This window comes from Lissotriton vulgaris, chromosome 9, assembly GCF_964263255.1.
Source record: "Lissotriton vulgaris chromosome 9, aLisVul1.2, whole genome shotgun sequence".
NCBI lineage: Eukaryota > Metazoa > Chordata > Amphibia > Caudata > Salamandridae > Lissotriton > Lissotriton vulgaris.
In genome coordinates this window covers 1,231,811,001-1,231,834,532 of record NC_141697.1, presented here as the reverse complement: position 1 = coordinate 1,231,834,532, position 23,532 = coordinate 1,231,811,001, and the positions used below count along the sequence as shown (strand labels likewise).

Below are 23,532 nucleotides of genomic sequence, written 5' to 3'. Positions count from 1 at the left end.
ATTCCTATTTTTTTTTTTATCCTGCAGCACTTCGACTTCTGGTACTTGTAATTTTTCTTTTCTCATAACTAGGGGTGCAAGTCCCAGCATGCAAAGTGTTTGTGTTTAGAAATCCAGCCGTGTCTAAAGGTGCCATTCGAACGGACCTCGAGAAACGGGTCTGCTGTGCTAGTGTTTTGTTCACATAGTTCTGAAATTATGCCCCCTTGTGGTTGGTTTTTTAATCGTAAGGAAAGATGATCTGCGCACCACCTCGGGGTGGCGGTCGGGTTCCCCAGGCGGACATGGAACCAGCATTCATTCCCTACGTGTAAAGGCGCCGAGGGGAGGCCTGGTGTCCCCCTAAATCACGGCCGGGCCTAGTGATGGAAACCACCCAGCAGCACTCGACGGAGCGGCAGGTCCGCTTCTTGACATCCTCTTCTTCAGGGTGCGGGTAATGAATACTGAAAGGTGTGATTGCATAGCAGCAAGCCAGGTAATTAGCCCCTTGATTTGCCTGTAATACCTTAAGATCCCTTGGAAATCGGATCCGGGGGCTGGATGGAATTATACCCAGGAGCCGCTATCCCTTTCAAGTAAGACGCCCTCACAATTAACCGGGATAAGGTCAAGCTCTGGAGATATGGGACATGGCAGAAAGATATGCGGCCGCTGACAGAGCTGGACGGGTCGCTGGGAGGCAGCAAGCCAGGTAATCAGCCCCTTGATTTGCCTGTAATACCTTAAGATCCCTTGGAAATCGGATCCGGGGGCTGGATGGAATTATACCCAGGAGCCGCTATCCCTTTCAAGTAAGACGCCCTCACAATTAACCGGGATAAGGTCAAGCTCTGGAGATATGGGACATGGCAGAAAGATATGCGGCCGCTGACAGAGCTGGACGGGTCGCTGGGAGGCTTTCTACTTCATCAGCGATTTTGAATGTCAGATGTGTGTGTCCCGATCCATCATTTGCGGCGGTGTTACGCGGAAGGAAGTTAGACGGCGTTAGACGGAAGGAAGAGAGGGGAGGGGGAGGAGAAATGCGACACGGCGGGAAGGGGAGGGGGCGGAGCGGGTAAACAAAGACGGACGTGCACGCGCACGCGCTTTTAAGGTCAATGCGCATGCGCATAAGCTCAATGCGCATGCGCATTGACCTTAAAAGTCACGGGCACTGCAAGGAATCGCCACGATTCCTTGCAGTGTGGATAAAGAGTGGATAAGTCGCAATACTCTCGCTTGCTCGATGCGCATGCGCATCGACAGGCGAGACCTAAAAAGCATACCCAGGGCTTTGTTGAATATAATATTGAAAATACTTCAGTTCTAAAATGATGGGACAGTAAAAGAACGATAAACCCTTCCTTTTAACTTGTTTTTCAGGCTTTTTAAAATAAACAGTTTTTTCACGTGGCAGCATGGGTGTTTTACCTTTTTTCTAACAGAATGCCCTGTACCCTGAGGCAGGAGGAGGCCACCACATGCTGTCACACCCCAGACTGCCCCACTGTCATTCTGTATGTGGAATTCAGCCCCACACAGAATGACAAAGGGCGGGCGGGGCTGCTCTTGTGCTCCGAGGAGGAGTGCGAGGCGCCCCCTTCAAGGGGCTAAGGCTTCCTACAGGGGAGCAGTGCTGCTCCCTGTGATGACCAAAATTACGTACAAAAGGCATCCGTAAAAGGGATCCTCACGGACACCGGACGTGAGGTCCAAATTACGGACGGTCTGTGAAATTTACGGACGGTTGGTCAGCCTACAGGAGGGTCCCAGTCAGGCCCGAAGAGGACCCAGGCAGGCAGCTTTCTAATCTTTCTTAAATTCCTTTCGAGTGCATCAGTCTCCTGGCGTGTGATGCTCAGACGGACCCGGTGATAGGAGGCCGCCCCATCACCACCCGGGCCACCCCGAACCTGTCTACATCCTGTCCACGCCAGCGGCCTGCAGAGTCCAGACTTCTCCTCAGTACAAGAATGTGAGCAATTTCCGCCCTCTCCGGGGAGCCTCCAGACTTAGGGGACAGGTGGAATGAACCCAAATGTGCAACCAAAAAAAAAAGAACCCCAAAGAACTAGCTGAAACGCAGCGCATGCGCAGACATGTGACACCGCAGACCAGGGTAGCACAGCCCCCTCTGCAGCCCTTCGGCTTCCTGGGGCGCACTCCTGGCTTGCGGGGTGCCTGTCTTCTTGACACCTTGTATCATTTTTTAGCCTTTCTGTTACAGTACAGGGAGGTATGTGTTAAGAAAAGAAAAAAAAAAACAGGTAATTATTTACAGAATATGACCCCAGCTGCGTGCTGGGACAGGGTTTGAGGCTTACACACTGCACTACTTACGCCATGAGCGTAGTGTAGGCAACATTGGGTCTATTGCAATGTTTGTATTGTGTGGTGAATGTAGGCTCACAAACACAGGGCAAACAGTCATTATTTGTATCCAGTGCCCAGTGCAGGCAGACACAAGGTCTAAACACTGCCCTGATTGTGTCCAGTGCTTACTGCAGGCAGACACTGGTTGTAAACATTGAACTGATTCTATCCTGTAAACATTTAACTGATTCTATCCTGTGTCTACTGCAGGCAGACACAGGTTGTAAATAAACAATGCACTGATTCCATTATGTGCTCACTGCAGGCAGACACAGGTTGTAAACATTGCACTGATTCTATCCGGTGCTTACTGCAGGCAGACAAAGGTTGTAAACACTGTTCGGATTCTATCCGGTGCTTACTGCAGGCAGACACAGGTTGTAAACATTGCACTGATTCTATCCGGTGCTTACTGCAGGCAGACAAAGGTTGTAAACACTGTTCGGATTCTATCCGGTGCTTACTGCAGGCAGACACAGGTTGTAAACATTGCACTGATTCTATCCGGTGCTTACTGCAGGCAGACAAAGGTTGTAAACACTGTTCGGATTCTATCCGGTGCTTACTGCAGGCAGACACAGGTTGTAAACATTGCACTGATTCTATCCGGTGCTTACTGCAGGCAGACAAAGGTTGTAAACACTGTTCGGATTCTATCCGGTGCTTACTGCAGGCAGACACAGGTTGTAAACATTGCACTGATTCTATCCGGTGCTTACTGCAGGCAGACAAAGGTTGTAAACACTGTTCGGATTCTATCCGGTGCCTACTGCAGGCAGACACAGGTTGTAAACACTCTACTGATTCTATCCGGTGCCTACTGCAGGCAGACACAGGTTGTAAACACTCTACTGATTCTATCCGGTGCCTACTGCAGGCAGACACAGGTTGTAAACACTCTACTGATTCTATCCGGTGCCTACTGCAGGCAGACACAGGTTGTAAACACTGCACTGATTCCATCCTGTGCTTAATGCAGACAGAATGCCAGAAACCGGTCCTCGGAAGCTTGTTTCCGGTCCAGGGAAGGCATGTCTTGGCAGTTCGGGCTGGACTGTTCCCATGAGGCACAGGGTCAGACTGATTTGCATATAGCCATGTCTGAACTGGGGTGGCAGAGTGGGCTAAAGAACGGTGATGGATTAAGCCCAGATCTTTTGACTGGGTGTGAGTGTTTGATTGGTTCAGATGCTCCGTCCATCACCACCCCCTTTTGTACCACCTACTGCAGGCAGACACAGGTTGTAAACACTCTACTGATTCTATCCGGTGCCTACTGCAGGCAGACATAGGTTATATAAACACTGGTTGTAAACACTCTACTGATTCTATCCAGTGCCTACTGCAGCCAGACACAGGTTGTAAACACTCTACTGATTTTATCAGGTGCCTACTGCAGGCAGACATAGGTTGTAAACACTGTACGGATTCTATCCGGTGGCTGCTGCAGGCAGACACAGGTTGTAAACACTGCACTGATTCCATCCTGTGCCTACTGCAGGCAGACATAGGTTATATAAACACTATACGGATTCTATCCGGTGCCCACTGCAGGCAGACACAGGTTGTAAACACTCTACTGATTCTATCCGGTGCCCACTGCAGGCAGACACAGGTTGTAAACACTCTACTGATTCTATCCGGTGCCTACTGCAGGCAGACACAGGTTGTAAACACTGCACTGATTCCATCCTGTGCCTACTGCAGGCAGACACAGGTTGTAAACACTCTACTGATTCTATCCGGTGCCCACTGCAGGCAGACACAGGTTGTAAACACTCTACTGATTCTATCCGGTGCCTACTGCAGGCAGACATAGGTTATATAAACACTGGTTGTAAACACTCTACTGATTCTATCTGGTGGTTACTGCAGACAGATACAGGTTGTAAACACTGCACTGATTTTATCAGGTGCCTACTGCAGGCAGACATAGGTTGTAAACACTGTACGGATTCTATCCGGTGGCTGCTGCAGGCTGACACAGGTTGTAAACACTGCACTGATTCCATCCTGTGCTTACTGCAGGCAGACACAGGTCGTAAACAATGCACTGATTCCATCCTGTGCTTACTGCAGGCAGACACAGGTTGTAAACAATGCACTGATTCCATCCTGTGCTTACTGCAGACAGACACAGGTTGTAAACACTCTACTGATTCTATCCGGTGCCCACTGCAGGCAGACACAGGTTGTAAACACTCTACTGATTCTATCCGGTGCCTACTGCAGGCAGACACAGGTTGTAAACACTGCACTGATTCCATCCTGTGCCTACTGCAGGCAGACACAGGTTGTAAACACTCTACTGATTCTATCCGGTGCCCACTGCAGGCAGACACAGGTTGTAAACACTCTACTGATTCTATCCGGTGCCTACTGCAGGCAGACACAGGTTGTAAACAATGCACTGATTCCATCCTGTGCTTACTGCAGACAGACACAGGTTGTAAACACTCTACTGATTCTATCCGGTGCCCACTGCAGGCAGACACAGGTTGTAAACACTCTACTGATTCTATCCGGTGCCCACTGCGGACAGACACAGTTTGAAAACCACTGCACTGATTCCATCCTGTGCTTACTGCAGACAGACACAGGTTGTAAACACTCTACTGATTCTATCCGGTGCCCACTGCAGGCAGACACAGGTTGTAAACACTCTACTGATTCTATCCGGTGCCCACTGCGGACAGACACAGTTTGTAAACAATGCACTGATTCCATCCTGTGCTTACCGCAGGCAGACACAGGTTCTAAACACTACGATGCACGTGTCCTGTGTTAGATTATGCAGACCATTCAGTAAACGAGGCACGGTTTCTACCATGGGCTTTTGTGTAGGCAGAACCAGGAGTAAACAATGTGCTATTTGTATAATGTTCATGTTTGAGCCAATACACATTGCAGAATCTCTCTTCTGTTGGCAGGAAGTCCTTAGTAGGCAGACACAGGCTGTAAACAAAGCTACATTTCTACAGTGTGCTTTTGTTAGGGATGCGGCACACACAGAGAGAGGGGTGCAGCATCCAGGGACTTCCTGTTATGTGACATGTTCCATATTAGGACTTCCTGACATGTGACAATTCCTGTCCACTTAAACAAATAAATCGGGTGGTTCAGTCTTCAAATGTAAGGCTACAATTCTATAGGACAATCACTCAAATATATTATACGCCTCAAAGAATCTCTAGTTGGACCTCTGGCAACATCTCCAATGAACGCACTAAATGCTTAAAATGCAATATGGAAGCCACTGGCATAGAACACATGCTTTATCAGTGCCCGAAACTCACAACTTTTTGGTTGGGAATAATTGACGTCCTCAACAAAAAACACATAATAACACCTGCTCTCTCTGATCACGTAGTATTGCTAGACATACAAGACACCAAGCGCAACTTCAAAGACCTGGTATCAATTGTTTTTGCTTGTGCCAGGCTGGCCATCGCGCGGACTTGGATATCGAAAGAACCCCCAAGTGTCATGGATGGTGGTATCTTATCCATGAAATATATACTATGGAGCTCTCATTGGCTAAACTAAGGGGCCCTAAAGCACTAAAAGGAAGGGAAAACATATGGGGAACGTTCATCAGCTAAATGGATAATTGTTCTGAGAGACCGGCATGTTAATTCTTTCTGTCATGTTTTAGATCCTTGTGAATACTCGTATTGCAATCTTCTGTTTTTTTTTTTTTACTTTTCTCCTTTTCTTTTTCACTTTTCATTATAACGATAACTCTATGTTTAGATATTCATGGATATATGTATAACAAATGTGATTTCATTTTTGAATCTATGTCTCCTCTTGCAATAAATAAAAAGATTTAAAAAAGAAAAACCAAAAAAACAATGTGCTATTTGTATAATGTTCATGTTTGAGCCAATACACATTGCAAAATCTCTCTTCTGTTGGCAGGACGTCCTTAGTAGGCAGACACAGGCTGTAAACAAAGCTACATTTCTACAGTGTGCTTTTGTTAGGGATGCGGCATACACAGAGAGAGGGATGCAGCATCCAGGGCCTTTCTGTTCTGTGACATGTTCCATATTAGGACTTCCTGACATATGACACAATTCCTGTCCTGTGAGTTCCTGCTCTAAGGCCTCACATTTGTCTGACTAAAGAACTGATTGGCCTTGAAGAATGAATAGCCCCGCCTACAGAATGATGCATCGCTGATCACAGCCAATAACAATCCATGTATGCTGGGCGGGCGCTGACCGGATTGGACAGAGCATCTCCTGAGGTTATTTTGTGTCCCTCAGGGTTCTCTCCACCCTCAACAGCTCCTATGGACTTGGTTTGGGTACTCACGTGCCCAGGACGTCGCGGAACTCGTAGATCTCCCGGATGTCCTCGGCCTTCTTCTTCCAGCTGGGCCCATCGTCTCCGAGGGGCATCGTGAAGCTCTGGTGCCTCTTGGTTCCCTCCTGAGATCCTTCACCAGGTGGAGTTAGAAGTAAAACTGTGAAAGGGGAGACAAGAAGAGACCGGGTTACTTTCCAAAGTCAGATTGTGTTGGTTGTTTACACTGGAGGTTGTGTTGGCCTCAGACCACCCCAAGGTCCCCCGGTAGGGTGGGGTATCACAGGTAGAGGGAAGGGCCTCAATGAAGGGGCCTCAGACCAACCCTAGGTGCCCGGGGTAGGGTGGGGTAGCACCGGTAGAGGGCAGGACCTCAATGAAGGTGGCCTCAGACCACCCCAAGGTGCCCGCGGTAGGGTGGGGTAGCACCGGTAGAGGGCAGGACCTCAATGAAGGGGCCTCAGACCACCCCTAGGTGCCCCAGGTAGGGTGGGGTATCACAGGTAGAGGGAAGGACCTCAATGAAGGTGGCCTCAGATCACCCCTAGGTGCCCCGGGTAGGGTGGGGTATCACAGGTAGAGGGAAGGGCCTCAATGAAGGGGCCTCAGACCAACCCTAGGTGCCCGGGGTAGGGTGGGGTAGCACCGGTAGAGGGCAGGACCTCAATGAAGGTGGCCTCAGACCACCCCAAGGTGCCCGGGGTAGGGTGGGGTAGCACCGGTAGAGGGCTGGACCTCAATGAAGGGGCCTCAGACCACCCCTAGGGGCCCCGGGTAGGGTGGGGTATCACAGGTAGAGGGAAGGACCTCAATGAAGGTGGCCTCAGACCACCCGAAGGTGCCCGGGGTAGGGTGGGGTAGCACCGGTAGAGGGCAGGACCTCAATGAAGGGGCCTCAGACCACCCCTAGGTGCCCCGGGTAGGGTGGGGCATCACAGGTAGAGGGAAGGACCTCAATGAAGGTGGCCTCAGATCACCCCATGGTGCCAGGGGTAGGGTGGGGTATCACAGGTAGAGGGCAGGACCTCAATGAAGGTGGCCTCAGATCACCCCATGGTGCCAGGGGTAGGGTGGGGTATCACAGGTAGAGGGCAGGGCCTCAATGAAGGTGCCTCAGACCACCCCTAGGTGCCCCGGGTAGGGTGGGGTATCACAGGTAGAGGGAGGACCTCAATGAAGGTGGCCTCAGATCACCCCATGGTGCCAGGGGTAGGGTGGGGTATCACAGGTAGAGGGCAGGGCCTCAATGAAGGTGCCTCAGACCACCCCTAGGTGCCCCGGGTAGGGTGGGGTATCACAGGTAGAGGGAAGGGCCTCAATGAAGGGGCCTCAAACCACCCCTAGGTGCCCGGGGTAGGGTGGGGCAGCACCGGTAGAGGGCAGGACCTCAATGAAGGGGCCTCAGACCACCCCTAGGTGCCCCGGGTAGGGTGGGGTATCAAAGGTAGAGGGAAGGGCCTCAATGAAGGGGCCTCAGACCACCCGAAGGTGCCCGGGGTAGGGTGGGGTAGCACAGGTAGTGGGAAGGACCTCAATGAAGGGGCCTCAGACCACCCCTAGGAGCCCCGGGTAGGGTGGGGCAGCACCGGTAGAGGGGAGGACCTCAATGAAATGGCCTCAGACCACCCCATGGTGCCAGGGGTAGGGTGGGGTAACACAGGTAGAGGGAAGGGCCTCAATGAAGGGGCCTCAGACCACCCCAAGGTGCCCGGGGTAGGGTGGGGTAGCACTGGTAGAGGGCAGGACCTCAATGAAGGGGCCTCAGACCACCCCTAGGTGCCCGGGGTAGGGTGGGGTAGCACCGGTAGAGGGCAGGACCTCAATGAAGGGGCCTCAGACCACCCCTAGGTGCCCCGGGTAGTGTGGGGTATCACAGGTAGAGGGAAGGACCTCAATGAAGGGGCCTCAGACCACCCCATGTGCCAGGGGTAGGGTGGGGTATCACAGGTAGAGGGCAGGACCTCAATGAAGGTGGCCTCAGATCACCCCAGGGTGCCAGGGGTAGGGCGGGTTAGCACCGGTAGAGGGCAGGACCTCAATGAAGGGGCCTCAGACCACCCCATGGTGCCAGGGGTAGGGCGGGGTAGCACCGGTAGGAGGGAGGAGGACCTCAATGAAGGTGCCTCAGACCACCCCTAGGTGCCCGGGGTAGGGTGGGGCAGCACCGGTAGAGGGCAGGACCTCAATGAAGGGGCCTCAGAGACCCCCAGGGTGCCCGGGTAGGGTGGGGCAGCACCGGTAGAGGGCAGGACCTCAATGAAGGGGCCTCAGACCACCCCTAGGGGCCCCGGGTAGGGTGGGGCAGCACCGGTAGAGGGAAGGACCTCAATGAAGGGGCCTCAGACCACCCCTAGGTGCCCGGGGTAGGGTGGGGTATCACAGGTAGAGGGCAGGACCTCAATGAAGGGGCCTCAGACCACCCCTAGGGGCCCCGGGTAGGGTGGGGCAGCACCGGTAGAGGGCAGGACCTCAATGAAGGGGCCTCAGACCACCCCTAGGTGCCCGGGATAGGGTGGGGTATCACAGGTAGAGGGCAGGACCTCAATGAAGGGGCCTCAGAGACCCCCAGGGTGCCCGGGGTAGGGTGGGGCAGCACCGGTAGAGGGCAGGACCTCAACGAAGGGGCCTCAGACCACCCCTAGGGGCCCCGGGTAGGGTGGGGCAGCACCGGTAGAGGGCAGGACCTCAATGAAGGGGCCTCAGACCACCCCTAGGTGCCCGGGGTAGGGTGGGGTATCACAGGTAGAGGGCAGGACCTCAATGAAGGGGCCTCAGAGACCCCCAGGGTGCCCGGGGTAGGGTGGGGCAGCACCGGTAGAGGGCAGGACCTCAATGAAGGGGCCTCAGACCACCCCTAGGTGCCCGGGGTAGGGTGGGGTATCACAGGTAGAGGGCAGGACCTCAATGAAGGGGCCTCAGAGACCCCCAGGGTGCCCGGGGTAGGGTGGGGCAGCACCGGTAGAGGGCAGGACCTCAATGAAGGGGCCTCAGACCACCCCTAGGTGCCCGGGGTAGGGTGGGGTATCACAGGTAGAGGGCAGGACCTCAATGAAGGTGTTCTCAGACCACCCCATGGTGCCAGGGGTAGGGTGGGGTAGTACCCGTAGAGGGGAGGAGGGCCTCAATGAAGGTGCCTCAGACCATCCCTAGGTGCCCGGGGTAGGGTGGGGTAGCACCGGTAGAGGGGAGGACCTCAATGAAGGGGCCTCAGACCACCCCTAGGTGCCTGGGGTAGGGTGGGGTAGCACCGGTAGAGGGAAGGACCTCAATGAAGGTGGCCTCAGACCACCCCATGGTGCCAGGGGTAGGGTGGGGTAGCACCGGTAGAGGGGAGGACCTCAATGAAGGGGCCTCAGGCCACCCCATGATGCCCGGGGTAGGGCGGGGTAGCACCGGTAGAAGGGAGGACCTCAATGAAGGTGTCCTCAGACCACCCCATGCTGCCAGGGGTAGGGCGGGGTAGCACCGGTAGAGGGGAGGAGGGCCTCAATGAAGGTGTCCTCAGACCACCCCAAGGTGCCCGGGGTAGGGTGGGGTATCACAGGTAGAGGGAAGGACCTCAATGAAGGGATCTCAGACCACCCCAAGGTGCCCGGGGTAGGGTGGGGTATCACAGGTAGAGGGAAGGACCTCAATGAAGGGGTCTCAGACCACCCCATGGTGCCCGGGGTAGGGCGGGGTAGCACAGGCAGAGGGGAGGAGTGCCTCAATGAAGGGGCTTCAGACCACCCCATGGTGCCTGGGGTAGGGTGGGGTAGCACAGGCAGAGGGAAGGAAGGCCTCAATGATGGTGGTGAGGAAGGAGCTTTGAGAATGGAATTCCCTTTCTCAAGAGGCGTGTATCTCTCTGGTTGAGGTAGCAATCCATTGTGGGTAGCGATGCATTGTGGGTAGCAGGCCTTAGGGTACTGAAGGTCCCTCAGGAATGAATGAGAAGGCGGAGCACAGAGGGAGTTGGTGGGAGGAGGAGCAGGAGAGGGGGTAAACATTCACTGGAAACTCCCCCCATTTCAACTCACTTTTACATCACATTGAGTAAAATACTAAATGTTTATGCAACAAGACGGGCAAAATGTAAAGACAAATAGAAGGTACATGCATCAGGGTGACGAGATCCCTTCCGGTCACATGGACCTTTATAGCGTTCAGCTTTACTTAAGAAACCAGTGCATTCTGGTAGTTGTAGTCTTATCCTACATTGACAGAACCAACAGAAGCAACACAATTCATTGCTATCAGTAAAAATAAAAGTGAGGCTATGGCCGGATGTTAAGTGTTGCTGTGACCTGGAGCCACATGGTAACCATCAGATGAAAGCAATGCCAAGAAAGAATGTTCTAGAACACAGTAACAGGTCGAAGTTTGTACGATCATGTAATTTCATATATTGCCATTCAAGGGCCATAGTGTGGTCAAAAGGCATAATATATGTATATACGTATTAAGTTTTGAACGTAAGATACTTTACAACTATACAAGATATATAGTAAACTTATCACACATTAACCCCTTGCATGCTGGTGACGGCTCCTGTACGTCATGGCACACAGTGCTCGTGTGCTGATGACGGCCGGGAGCCGTCACGACCACGCCCGCGATCGGAATGTGCCGCACAGGAGCGGAATTCCGGCCGCGGGCAAGGGGTTAAAAGATACATCATTTAGGTATAGCATATACCATAATAGCAGTCAGGATGCAGGCCGAGACGAAAGGGAGCAGGCATCTCAACAGGTAAGAGTGGGCGTGACTACGTGTTGAGGGGGGCTGGTCATCACAACTGTTTTCAGAGCATGTGGGGGTTGGCCCCTACTCTGACCGCAAGGGGAGGACAATGAGATGGGGTAAAAAGTGGGACAGACTGACAGATGGTGAATAAGGGGTTTAAGGACAGGGTGTGGGTGGAGATCAGTAGACTGTAGGGGCGAGAAGGTGAGTGTTTCAAAGGGTAGAGGGGGCAGGCGGGGGTCCAGGACTCTGCTGACACCAAGGCGAGATGAGGCTAGCTCTTCTGCACGAGGCGTCCAGGGAAGGCTCCATGTTGGTGGCTTCTGAAGGTCTCTGAAGAAATGTTGTGGAAGAAGCTATTGCACTGTGAATGAGAGAGAATGCGAGGGCTCGGGGCTAAGGAATGGAGACGGGGGCATGTCGTAGCATATGAAGGCTGGTCGCCCACATCTTGAGGAGTAGATGGGCAAAGAGTGTGGGGTAATATCAATATACATGTGCCGGTAAGTAGACACATACCCCTAGAGGTGGGCGAGCCACCGAAAGCTAAACCGAGGCTCGAGCCTGAAGCCTGGCTCTGGCTCAGCTTAAGGTCCTGTTAGAACCTCGAGCCCATAATGAGCCGAGCTTTTATATACTCCGCAAGACCTTCAAATGGGTCCCCCCAACTGCAGGAAGACCGCCACCCACTCACTCATCACCAGCAGACTGGACTACTGAAATGCGCTCTATGCCGAAATCAACAAAACACTCCTCTGCAAACTGTGGCAGATCCTTCTCCTACATCGCGGCCAAGACCTGGAACAAACTCCCCCGCTGCATACGACGAAGCCCGACTCTGCACCAATTTAGAAAGGATCTCAAGACCTGGAACAAACTCCCCCACTGCATACGACGAAGCCCGGCTCTGCACCAATTTAGAAAGGATCTCAAGACCTGGAACAAACTCCCCCCACTGCATACGACGAAGCCCGGCTCTGCACCAATTTAGAAAGGATCTCAAGACCTGGAACAAACTCCCCCACTGCATACAACGAAGCCCGGCTCTGCACCAATTTAAAAAGGATCTCAAGACCTGGAACAAACTCCCCCGCTGCATACGACGAAGCCCGACTCTGCACCAATTTAGAAAGGATCTCGAGACCTGGAACAAACTCCCCCACTGCATACGACGAAGCCCGGCTCTGCACCAATTTAGAAAGGATCTCAAGACCTGGAACAAACTCCCCCCACTGCATACGACGAAGCCCGGCTCTGCACCAATTTAGAAAGGATCTCAAGACCTGGAACAAACTCCCCCGCTGCATACGACGAAGCCCGGCTCTGCACCAATTTAGAAAGGATCTCAAGACCTGGAACAAACTCCCCCACTGCATACGACGAAGCCCGGCTCTGCACCAATTTAGAAAGGATCTCAAGACCTGGAACAAACTCCCCCGCTGCATACGACGAAGCCCGGCTCTGCACCAATTTAGAAAGGATCTCAAGACCTGGAACAAACTCCCCTGCTGCCTACGACGAAGCCCGGCTCTGCACCAATTTAGAAAGGATCTCAAGACCTGGAACAAACTCCCCCACTGCATACGACGAAGCCCGGCTCTGCACCAATTTAGAAAGGATCTCAAGACCTGGAACAAACTCCCCCACTGCATACGACAAAGCCCGGCTCTGTACCAATTTAGAAAGGATCTCAAGACCTGGAACAAACTCCCCCACTGCATACGACGAAGCCCGGCTCTGCACCAATTTAGAAAGGATCTCAAGACCTGGCTCTTCGGATGACCACGGAGCTGCTCAAACCCTCCCCTCTCCCCAGCGCCTTGAGACCCTCACGGGTAAGTAGCACGCTTTAAAAACCCTGACTGATGGATTGATATGGTTTCAGCCTGCTACCTTCGCTGTACCTCTTCATACACAAAGGGGTAAAAACAGAGCATAAATATTTGAGATACAAAGAAGAGACAAATAGCTACCGATTTAGAGCTAATTTTTACAAAACAAAACTAGAAAACCTGAATTATTCGCTGCTTTCTTGCTTAACCAAACTGTGGGATCTTAGGCAAATATCTTATTTTTATCTTTCTTCTTTTTCTTCTTTGACGCCTCTCAAAATAAATTAGTTTAGCATTTCAGCAGTACAAAAATCTATTGTGTTTGATTTAATTGACTATAATATTGCTCTGTCTGTAACAATCCGGACCTCATACAGGGTTTACATGACAACTGTCTTGACTTTTAGTTCACTAATGGCACTGTCGCCACAGTGGGGGCACAAATGGTTCTAAGTTCATGTTTAAAAACCTATCTCGTCAGTGCACTGGTATATTGTGACATTTTTGTGTCAAAGCTTCCACAGGTTCAAGAAAGACAGTTTTTTTTATTTTTTATTTATGTGAGTTTTTACATGATGTTTGTTGAATGATGTACGTTGCAATCATTTTATTGCCCGACTCGCTCTGTTAATTTTTTGGCTTGCCCACCTCTACATACTACTTGGGGTAAGCAATCACCCATACCTAGGTTTTTCTTTTAATCATGGTTTACATTTTCTGTTGATTTGCCTTCATTGGAAAGGAATGCTTCAAGCTTCAGATAATTACAAACCAAAACAACGCAAAACATTCACCTTGCGCACCTTTCTGGCACTGAGCAGCAGATACCTGGCACGCTTTAATAGTGTGTTATCCGAGAACTTCAGTTTACCTTTATAATCTGCTCTGACGTCAACAGTCATTGGAAAATAAACAATCACTAGCAAAGCCAATAGGTGTCGCGTTTTAGACCTGCTGCCTTTGGCAATGGTATTTGCCAATGCTCTGCTGTATCAGAAAAACAAAGAATGATAAAACAGTGCAATGTCATGTACGTGTTCACGCGCATTGCACTGCTAGGGTGACCCGGTGTGACGACATTAGTGCATGCAATCATCAACACGCATGTACGCAAATACAGCATGCCACAGCTTAAGAATACTGAATTTAAAAATGCATGAATGGGTTTTAAAAGAGAAGCAGCCCCGTGGCAATTGGAATCTGCCGGGCTCAGAATCAAAATGAACGGTGACAACAGGTGTCGGGCGGCAACGGAGGAGCAGGCGGTGGAGCGCCAGTGGAGGAGTCATAATGAGGGACATTAATGGGAACTGGGTGGAGGGGCACTGGAGGTGCTTGAGGTAGGGGGACTAACAAGGAATCTCTGAGCTCAAGATGTGAGAGAGCAACACAGAGAGCGGAGTGGGGATGAGCAGAACACATGAGAGAGCGAAAAAACACATGCACGCGCACGGAGTACTGAAATAAATAGAAAAAAGTTGTTCTCCGAATATGTGCAGTGGAAAGATACAAGTCATCCAATCAAAAGCATGTTAAAGAAGCTACACTCGGGGGAGGGTCAAACACAAGAAGAGGAAGAAAAACCATTGATTAAGAAGCAAGCAAATGAGAGGCAAGATAACTAACCAATGGTAAGCAATTGGCGGGCTCAAACTCAGCGTAAGTATAGGTATTACCCACAATAGGTCAGAAATATGGTCCGCGGAGTAGGTCTTAGAAGACAAATTCTTAAATTTAGGACAAGGATTGCCCCATATCGGTAACAGCAATCCAGCTACATCAGCGAACTTCACTCCAGAGTGAAGTTCACCGAGTGAAGCTCGCCGAGTGAAGCTCGTCGATGTGCGAGATTGCTGATACTGATATGGGCAATCTGACTTTGATCTCATTTTAAGATTTTGTCTTGTAAGACCTATTCTATGGCTGCAAATACTTAATAGTAATGACAGCCCTGAAGAAGAGGGTTAACCTTCAAAACACGTGCTGGCTGCCTGCAAAATAACTTCACATAAAGATTCTTCCTGTACGTGAGTCACACAGAAAGACTAAAGTGGATTAATCTCCGCACATGAAATATAAAGTGTAATGATAATTTTTAAAGGAGTAGAAGTCGTCCTGAACCTCCATAAGGTTAGACTTTAACTTACAATGGAGTGGGTCTCGGAGGAGAAGGTGCCGGGACCCTTATCCCTTACACCAATTTGTTGGTATCAATTGAAAATGGGTTCACTGTAATGACAGTGCGCTACCACAACATGCATACTCCGCCCTTCAACACTCAACTCCACTCTACACCACACTATGCCCTCTACTCTACAGCACTCTACACCACCTCACTCGTCATCACTAATCCACTCTACGACACTGCTCCACTCTATACCGCTCCACTCTACGACACTCGACACGACACTTCAATCCAATCTTTGACACTTCATTCTACTCCACTCTACACCACTTTGCTCCACTCTACTCCACGCCACTATACTCCACCAATCCACTCTCCAGCACTCCACTCTACGACCCTCTACTGCATTCTATGCCACTCCACTCTACGGACATTTCCACTACGACACTAACTTTTGGCCAAGATGAACAGCAGCCGCGTACAACAGGGCTAAAACACATTGGCATAGCCAATGGCTCTGGCATACAAGAGACCTATTAGGTTTGCCAATGCTTGTTAATTACTACTGGCTCTGGGACCCGGCCCACTTAAAGCCCTTATTGTACCCGGTTAATCCTGGTTTAAGAGAAACACTAGAACAGGACAATTGTTCAAGCGGAAGAGCTGGCAGAACAGCCCCTGATGGGCCACCTGAGAGCCACAGAAAGTAACCCTGGCAAACCTGAGTAGAGGGAAGGGTACAGGGCGTGAGGAGAAGAGAGGGCATCCCCCGGAGACAACAGGAAACCACCCCACTCCTGCGGAACAGACTCCGGATACAGAAAATAAAGAAAGGGTGCGAGGGAGAACCAGTGAAAAGAAGAACACAAAACTCACAGAGAAAGAAATGAAGCGCCAAGAACACAAGACACTACAGGGGGGTCGGGGGAGAAAACAAACGGAAGGGCGACAAAAATCCTCCAAACTCAGGCTGGACAAGGTGCGAAATCAACCGCAGCTCTTCTTCTGCCACTTCCTTCCAGCTTCTGGGTACGCCCCGCCCACTTCCGGTTCAGAGAGGACAACTCAGGCCCTGTCGAAGGAGCCTGGGGTTGTGTAGCACCTGCCGAGCTGGCCACAGCTCTCAACCCAGCACACACACCCCACACACCTCACACATCCCCTCCCTCAAACACTGATGAAACTGAAAGCACAGCTGCGAACCCAGAGAAGGTAAACCCCTCACTACTGTGAAGGTGTGATCCTGTGCAGCGCTTTAATGGCGCAACGTCAGAGAACGACAGTGGGTGCAAAGGGCACAAGCCGTGTGTTACACTGGCAGAGACTGGCACTGGCTGCCCGCCAAGCAAAGAAGTCTAAAGGTCTCACTCCAGCGCCCACAGAGGTTTAAAATACTGCCCCCAGCTGTACAAATACGACACAAAACAAGCATTGGCAAACCGGCAAAACTAGTGTGTCTGACCTCTGCAAGCTGGTGCGAGGGCCGTTCCTTAATTGCAAGCATTAATCACAAAAATAAAAAGCAACATGAAGCTACGCGATACCTAGATCTTTGCCATGCATTTTATTTTCTGTGGACCAAACAAGGATAAAAGCCCACCTAACCAAGCCCTCAAATCGAGGGTAGCTACACGGTTGCAATGTTGCAAGGAGTTTGTAGCATAAACCTTAAAAAGTAGAGTAGACAAAATAAATAGCCTATATTTAAAGGTATTATAACAGAATAAAAGAAGAAGCAAACTTTGAAGCAGCTTCACAACTGAAGAGAAGGAGCTATTTTAGGCAGATGTGGCAATGTGCACAGATCTTGAGCAATCACTCATAGCGGAGGAGCACAGTGGGTGAAGAGGGCTGACCCATTGCCTCATGCTCTGGTGGGCAGAGGCAGAAACTGCGTGACAATTCAGCAGACCAATGGATGGAGCCCTCTGACCAACCGCCCTCCCCCCCCCCACCCCCCTGTATGTGTATTATGCATGTTTGTTTTGGAAAAACACTAGTCTGGCAGGCCAGCTAGGCCTGCCTCAGGAATGCAACTTGGTTCAGACCCGGTGCTGAGGAAGACAAGGCGCTGAAAGCAGGTTTCAGAGGTTCACTCATGCAGTCTATTTAAAAACCCCGTTGACGTTGCACCGCGACAGATGAATGCTGTGACGAGTGATGTGTTCCGTTTGCTGGATGCAAAGAAAGAGGGTTGTATCGCAAGAGGAAGGCAAACACCATTCGTAGAAGGTATACCGCGGCTTCCGCCATCATGGCGGTCCTCTCAGAGGTGGGATAGCCTGCGGGTATCACAAATACTCCAAAGACTGCTCTCAAGAGCAGGAGGCTGCTCATACAGGCCAGGATTTGTGTGTGCATTATTTAAGGCTATAGAACAGTACAAAGTGGACCACCTGCACCAGCATGCAAAGACAGAAACACCGGTAGTGATTGGCCTCTTATGCGTGGAATCAGAAACCGCGGCCTCTGAAAATATGGAAGGGATTGGTCGCCAGTGGCGTAGGAAGGGGGGTGTGGTGGGGCGGGAGCCCCAGGCGTCATCACTGAGGGGGGGTGACAAAATGGCAAAATTATGTGTTTTAATACTATTAGCCTGCGGCGCCGATTCTCCCCCGGTGCTGAACATTCTAATCACAGCGCAACCGATGCTCATGACAGAACCCTACCGTCATGAGCATCGAAGGGGTTAAACACATTTTGCCATTTTGTCAAGCCGGGGATGACAAGAAATATTCCGCACCGGGTACCACCTGACCTGGCCACGCCACTGTTGGTCACTCCTGATGACCGCCTCGTTACTAGTTCCAATTTACTGATAAAAGCCTTCGATCAACAATGCGTCACCATTGTTTACAACCTAGCAGGAATCTCTTTGTTAACAGAGAAGAATGGCTACCTTCTGCTCTCTAAATAATCGAATAAAAGCCGTGTGTGTTTAGGGAGCGTGTATGTACTATAAAGGGTTTCTTCCTGCAATTGAGAGGTAACAGCTGCTCACCGCTGTCCAACTCAATGGTACTCATTTTATTAACCTCAGAAGGTGAAAGGCTGAATGGTGCTACCAGGATTTAAACTTGAGCCCATGTCGCTCTTCAATCGGCCGCCGCAGGGCGGCAAACTCAGGGACCGCCATGGGCGGCCAAAGGCCAGCTATGCCACTGGGACTGCCTTGGTCACATGCAGCCTTATAAAGGAGATGCCTTCTGATTTGCGGCTCAGGAGGACAGGTAAGTTAACTTGTGCCTTCCCCGCACTCACCCAACGAAGTCGGGCAAAGGCGAGGAGAATAGGGGTACAGGGAGTGCTGCCGCACCCTCAAAATAACCATGCTGGGGTTCAGAAAGCCACTGGCCAACAAAGATGCCGTTACATTGTTTTGTTCTCTTGTCACATGGCTGTGTGTTTAAAGTCAGAGGTCAAACTTCAGGCTCGGTCTTCTGACAAATTGGTGCTTATTCTTTTAAACTGGGGATCATTACTTTTCTTTTTCTGACTGCAAAGTGAGAGGATTTTGTAAAGAGAACTATTTGAACTATGCTACAGTCTTACCTGCCTGCGGGCAGCGTGAAAGGACAGGCTGTGAATACCGGTAAATGAACTGCGCAAATATTTCAAAACATATCAGCGGTTAGAACAAATGAAGCACATTTTTTGAAATTATGAAGTGAATTGGAAAGAAAGATTTGAAGAGGTTCAAAGCAAATCAAGACACATTACTTCATGATGCACACCAGGCGCGCAACACCCGTTGGGCTCAATGGGCTTCAGCCCCCCCCCTCGTCGTGTGTGGCAGCCCGGGAGGAGACAGCTTCCCGGGCACATACACAGCCACACCCGAGTACTTAACAGGTCTTTAACCCCTTCGCCATGGGGGTAATTCACCCGTGCTGCAGGGGGGAGGGGGGCAACGCGTGGCGCCGCGGTGCTCATGACGAGCTCGTCATGCAGCACGGTGGCGCTGTGCTCATGACGAGCTGAGCTCGTCATGACCACGCCCGTTTCAATAGAACGCTCAGCACAGCAGGGGAATTATCCCAGCATATGAGCGTCGCCGCGGTCATGATGAGCTCAGCTCGTCGTGAGCACAGCGCCACTACGCCCCATGACAAGCAGGCAAGGTGTTAAAATACCAGTTGCTTGTTAATTGGGCTTTCTTGTTTTTCACCCTTTCTTAGAGCCCCTGCGTCTCCACTCTGAATATTGCCAGATAAGTCAGCACCCCCCCCGACATTTTTTCTTAGCGCCCCCCCCCCCCCCCCGAAATTTGGCTCTAGTTGCACCTCTGATGCACACATGATAAATATTCACTGAAATCCTACACATTACGTAACATTGTCAGTAAAACAGCGTGTGCACAAATTTTGTGGTGAAATAAATGAAAATATGCTGTCAGTAAATGACATTGCATGGCCAACCAAGGTTTAATAAAATATTTGCAACAGGGCACTCCAAATGTACCACAGCCAAAATGTGCCTTCCACACAGTTTTCGCTCTCCATTTCAGTGATGTAACATTGATGGCAGCACCCCCACTCCGAGAACCGGCCAGCACCGCTGACCGGGGCGAGGTATCAGGGATCCTGGCGAGCCGTAAAGCTTTTAGTACTTCTGTCGTGACATCTTCGGACAGATTCCAATGCTCCATCTTTGGGAAGAGGCGACAGTCGGGATTTAAAGGCTGTAATTACCATGATGGGGCCCGGGGACCAACCCTGATCTGATTCAGGTAATGCAGTGTCCCCAAACATTCACCTGGCCCACCGCAAAATATCTTTGCGGTGAGAACCACTGGTCCTTTCCACAGAGAAGGTGGAAGTTACCATAAGACGCCAGTGGGCGCACCGCAGGTATGCGCATCTGCAGCCATGTGTCATCCAGGTGAAGCTGCTGCTGGTGCACACAGGGTCTCCTGAATGTACATGGCCATGCGTTTTGCATGTGCCATCTGGGAGAACCCATGCACCCATAGAGCCAAGTGGGTCTGTTGTTAGTATGTTGGCATGCGTGTTGGGCAAGTGTACCAAGGCAGAACCGCCACTGAAGCCTAAGGGGTCTCTCCTGTTCATCTGAAATCACTTGCCGGTCATATGTAAACTGGATGGAGCCCACAGGTCTCCGGTACTGCAAGTCCGTGGGAATGCGCAGAGCCACAAGTAACTTCACGTGTTGGTCATATGTGAGCTGGGTGGAGCCCACAGGTCTCCGGTACTGCAAGTCCATGGGCATGCGCTGAGCCACAAGTGACTTCACATGTTGGTCATATGTGAGCTGGATGGAACCCACAGGTTTCCAATACTGCAAGTCCATGGGCATGCGCTGAGCCACACGTGACTTCACGTGTTGGTCATATGTGAGCTGGGTGGAGCCCACAGGTCCCTGGTACTGCAAGTCCGTGGGCTTGCGCTGAGCCATAAGTGACTTCACATGTTGACCATATGTGAGCTGGATGGAGCCCACAGGTCTCCGGAACTGCAAGTCCATGGGCATGCACTGAGCCACACGTGACTTCACGTGTTGGTCATATATGACCCGGGTGGGGTCCACAGGTTCCCAGTACTGCAAGTCCGTGGGCATGCGCTGAGCACCATGTGACTTCACATGTTGGTCATATGTGAGTTGGGTGGAGCCCACATGTCCCCGGTACTGCAAGTCCGTAGGCATGCGCTGAGCCACACGTGACTTCGCGTGTTGGTCATATGTGAGCTGGGTGGAGCCCACAGGTCCCCAGTACTGCAAGTCCATGGGCATGCGCTGAGCCCCACGTGACTTCACGTGTTGGTCATATGAGAGCTGGGTGGAGCCCACAGGTTTCCGGTACTGCAAGTCCATGGGCATGCGCTGAGCCACATGTGACTTCACGTGTTGGTCATATGTGAGCTGGGTGGAGCCCACAGGTTTCCGGTACTGCAAGTCCATGGGCATGCACTGAGCCACATGTGACTTCACATGCTGGTCATATGTGAGCTGGGTGGAGCCCATAGGTCCCCGGTACTGCAAGTCCATGGGCATGCGCTGAGCCACACGTGACTTCACGTGTTTGTCATATGTGAGCTGGGTGGAGCCCACAGGTTTCCGGTACTGCAAGTCTATGGGCATGCGCCGAGTCACATGTGACTTCACAGGTTGGCCATATGTGAGCTGGGTGGGGTCCACAGGTTTCCGGTACTGCAAGCCCATGGGCATGCTCTGAGCCACATGTGACTTCACGTGTTGGTCATAGGTGAGCTGAGTGGAGCCCACAGGTCTCCGGTACTGCAGGTCCATGGGCATGCGCTGAGCCACATGTGACTTCACGTGTTGGTCATATGTGAGCTGGGTGGAGCCGACAGGTCTCCGGTACTGCAGGTCCATGGGCATGCGCTGAGCCACATGTGACTTCACGTGTTGGTCATAGGAGTGGTGTGGCTCACCAGTTAGAGGCGGCAGACCCGGGAGCAGAAGTCGGCCGGGACCAGGGTTCAATTCCCGACGCGGCAGGGTCATGGACTTGGGTCAGCGGACTCGATAATTCTCGCTTCGGTACCTACTCTAATCTGGGGTCCCACTCGGCAACTCTGGGCATTAGCTTGCCTAATCTCCACAACGGCCCCCCCCTCAACGCCGAGGATGCCTGGCTCCACCCTGGGGACTCCCAGCAGGGACCATCCCACAGGGAAAGCCAGGACGGGTTCCCCAGCGTTGCACAGCGCCAGGAAACCTCCGGGCAGCAGCGCGCTTTACAAGAGCAAACATAATAATAATAATAATAGGTGAGCTGGGTGGAGCCCACAGGTCTCCGGTACTGCAGGTCCATGGGCCTGCACTGAGCCGCATGTGACTTCACGTGTTGGTCATATTTGAGCTGGGTGGAGCCCACAGGTCTCTAGTACTGCAGGCCCATAGGCATGCGCTGAGCCACATGTGACTTCACGTGTTGGTCATAGGTGAGTTGGGTGGAGCCCACAGGTCTCCGGTACTGCAGGTCCATGGGCATGCGCTGAGCCACATGTGACTTCACGTGTTGGTCATATGTGAGCTGGGTGGAGCCCACAGGTCTCCGGTACTGCAGGTCCATGGGCATGCGCTGAGCCACATGTGACTTCACATGTTGGTCATAGGTGAGCTGGGTGGAGCCCACAGGTCTCCGGTACTGCAGGTCCATGGGCCTGCACTGAGCCGCATGTGACTTCACGTGTTGGTCTTAGGTGAGCTGGGTGGAGCCCACAGGTCTCCGGTACTGCAGGTCCATGGGCATGCGCTGAGCCACATGTGACTTCACGTGTTGGTCATAGGTGAGCTGGGTGGAGCCCACAGGTCTCCGGTACTGCAAGTCCATGGGCATGCGCTGAGCCACATGTGACTTCACGTGTTGGTCATAGGTGAGCTGGGTGGAGCCCACAGGTTTCCGGTACTGCAAGTCCATGGGCATGCGCTGAGCCACATGTGACCTGGCTGAGGCCCATGCGTCCCTAGGTTCCAAGGATATCTTTTTTTTAATGTGTTTATTGAAGTTTTGCATAGAATGTTCCAGCATCTGCAGGCGAACCACCAGACATCTGAAAGCATGAGCATGTGCATGAAATGAGTATGACCAGTGTGGGGGTCAAGATCTCCACTCCGGTGCCTACAGCGAGGAAACATCGTTAACAATCACATGACCAGAATATCTCCATTGAGAAGAAAGATTAAGTGAGCAAAAAGAGGAAGAAGAAGAAAAAGAAAAGGAAACCCGAAGTATAAAAGCTCCGGAAACTGCACTGGACGTAAAGGGGTGCGTCTAACGGGTGTGGGGGCAGCCAGGGGGATAGTCAGTAGCAGGCGCAGTCCGTGCAGGTAACAGCGGTGGGGCTGGGTAAGGGGGGATTTCGAGGGACGATACCAAGGGGAATTTATTTAATTTCCCCTCAACATCACATCACGAAATCCCCCCTTACCCGGACCCACCGATGTTACCTGCACGGACCGCAGCTGGTCAGTAGGAATAACATGTTACCAATTTCCCCAAGTTGGTTGGGAGCAGATGGGAGGGTGTTGCTGTAATGGTACCAGTGACTGTGTAATGTGTTGGGAAGGGGTGAGCAGGGCTGGACTGGCCATAGCGGGCACCGGCAATCCCACAGTGCCCCGCATGGGTGGGGGCCGGTTTTGGACCCTGGGGGCCGTTTTGATTGCAGGGCTGTTTCTGCAGCATAGCTGCAA

At 51.8% G+C, this 23,532-nt stretch overlaps 1 protein-coding gene across 1 annotated transcript in view; it reads right to left on the bottom strand.

Annotated features, from left to right (window-relative positions):
• Positions 1 to 23,532, bottom strand: part of CAMK1 (calcium/calmodulin dependent protein kinase I) — a 412,178-nt gene that overhangs the window by 315,785 nt on the left and 72,861 nt on the right. Inside the window, exon 2 of the mRNA XM_086939379.1 lies at positions 6,679 to 6,829. Coding sequence (XP_086795505.1) covers positions 6,679 to 6,764 — 86 coding nt within the window. The 5' untranslated portion in view covers positions 6,765 to 6,829. The remainder of the gene's footprint in view (positions 1 to 6,678; positions 6,830 to 23,532) is intronic.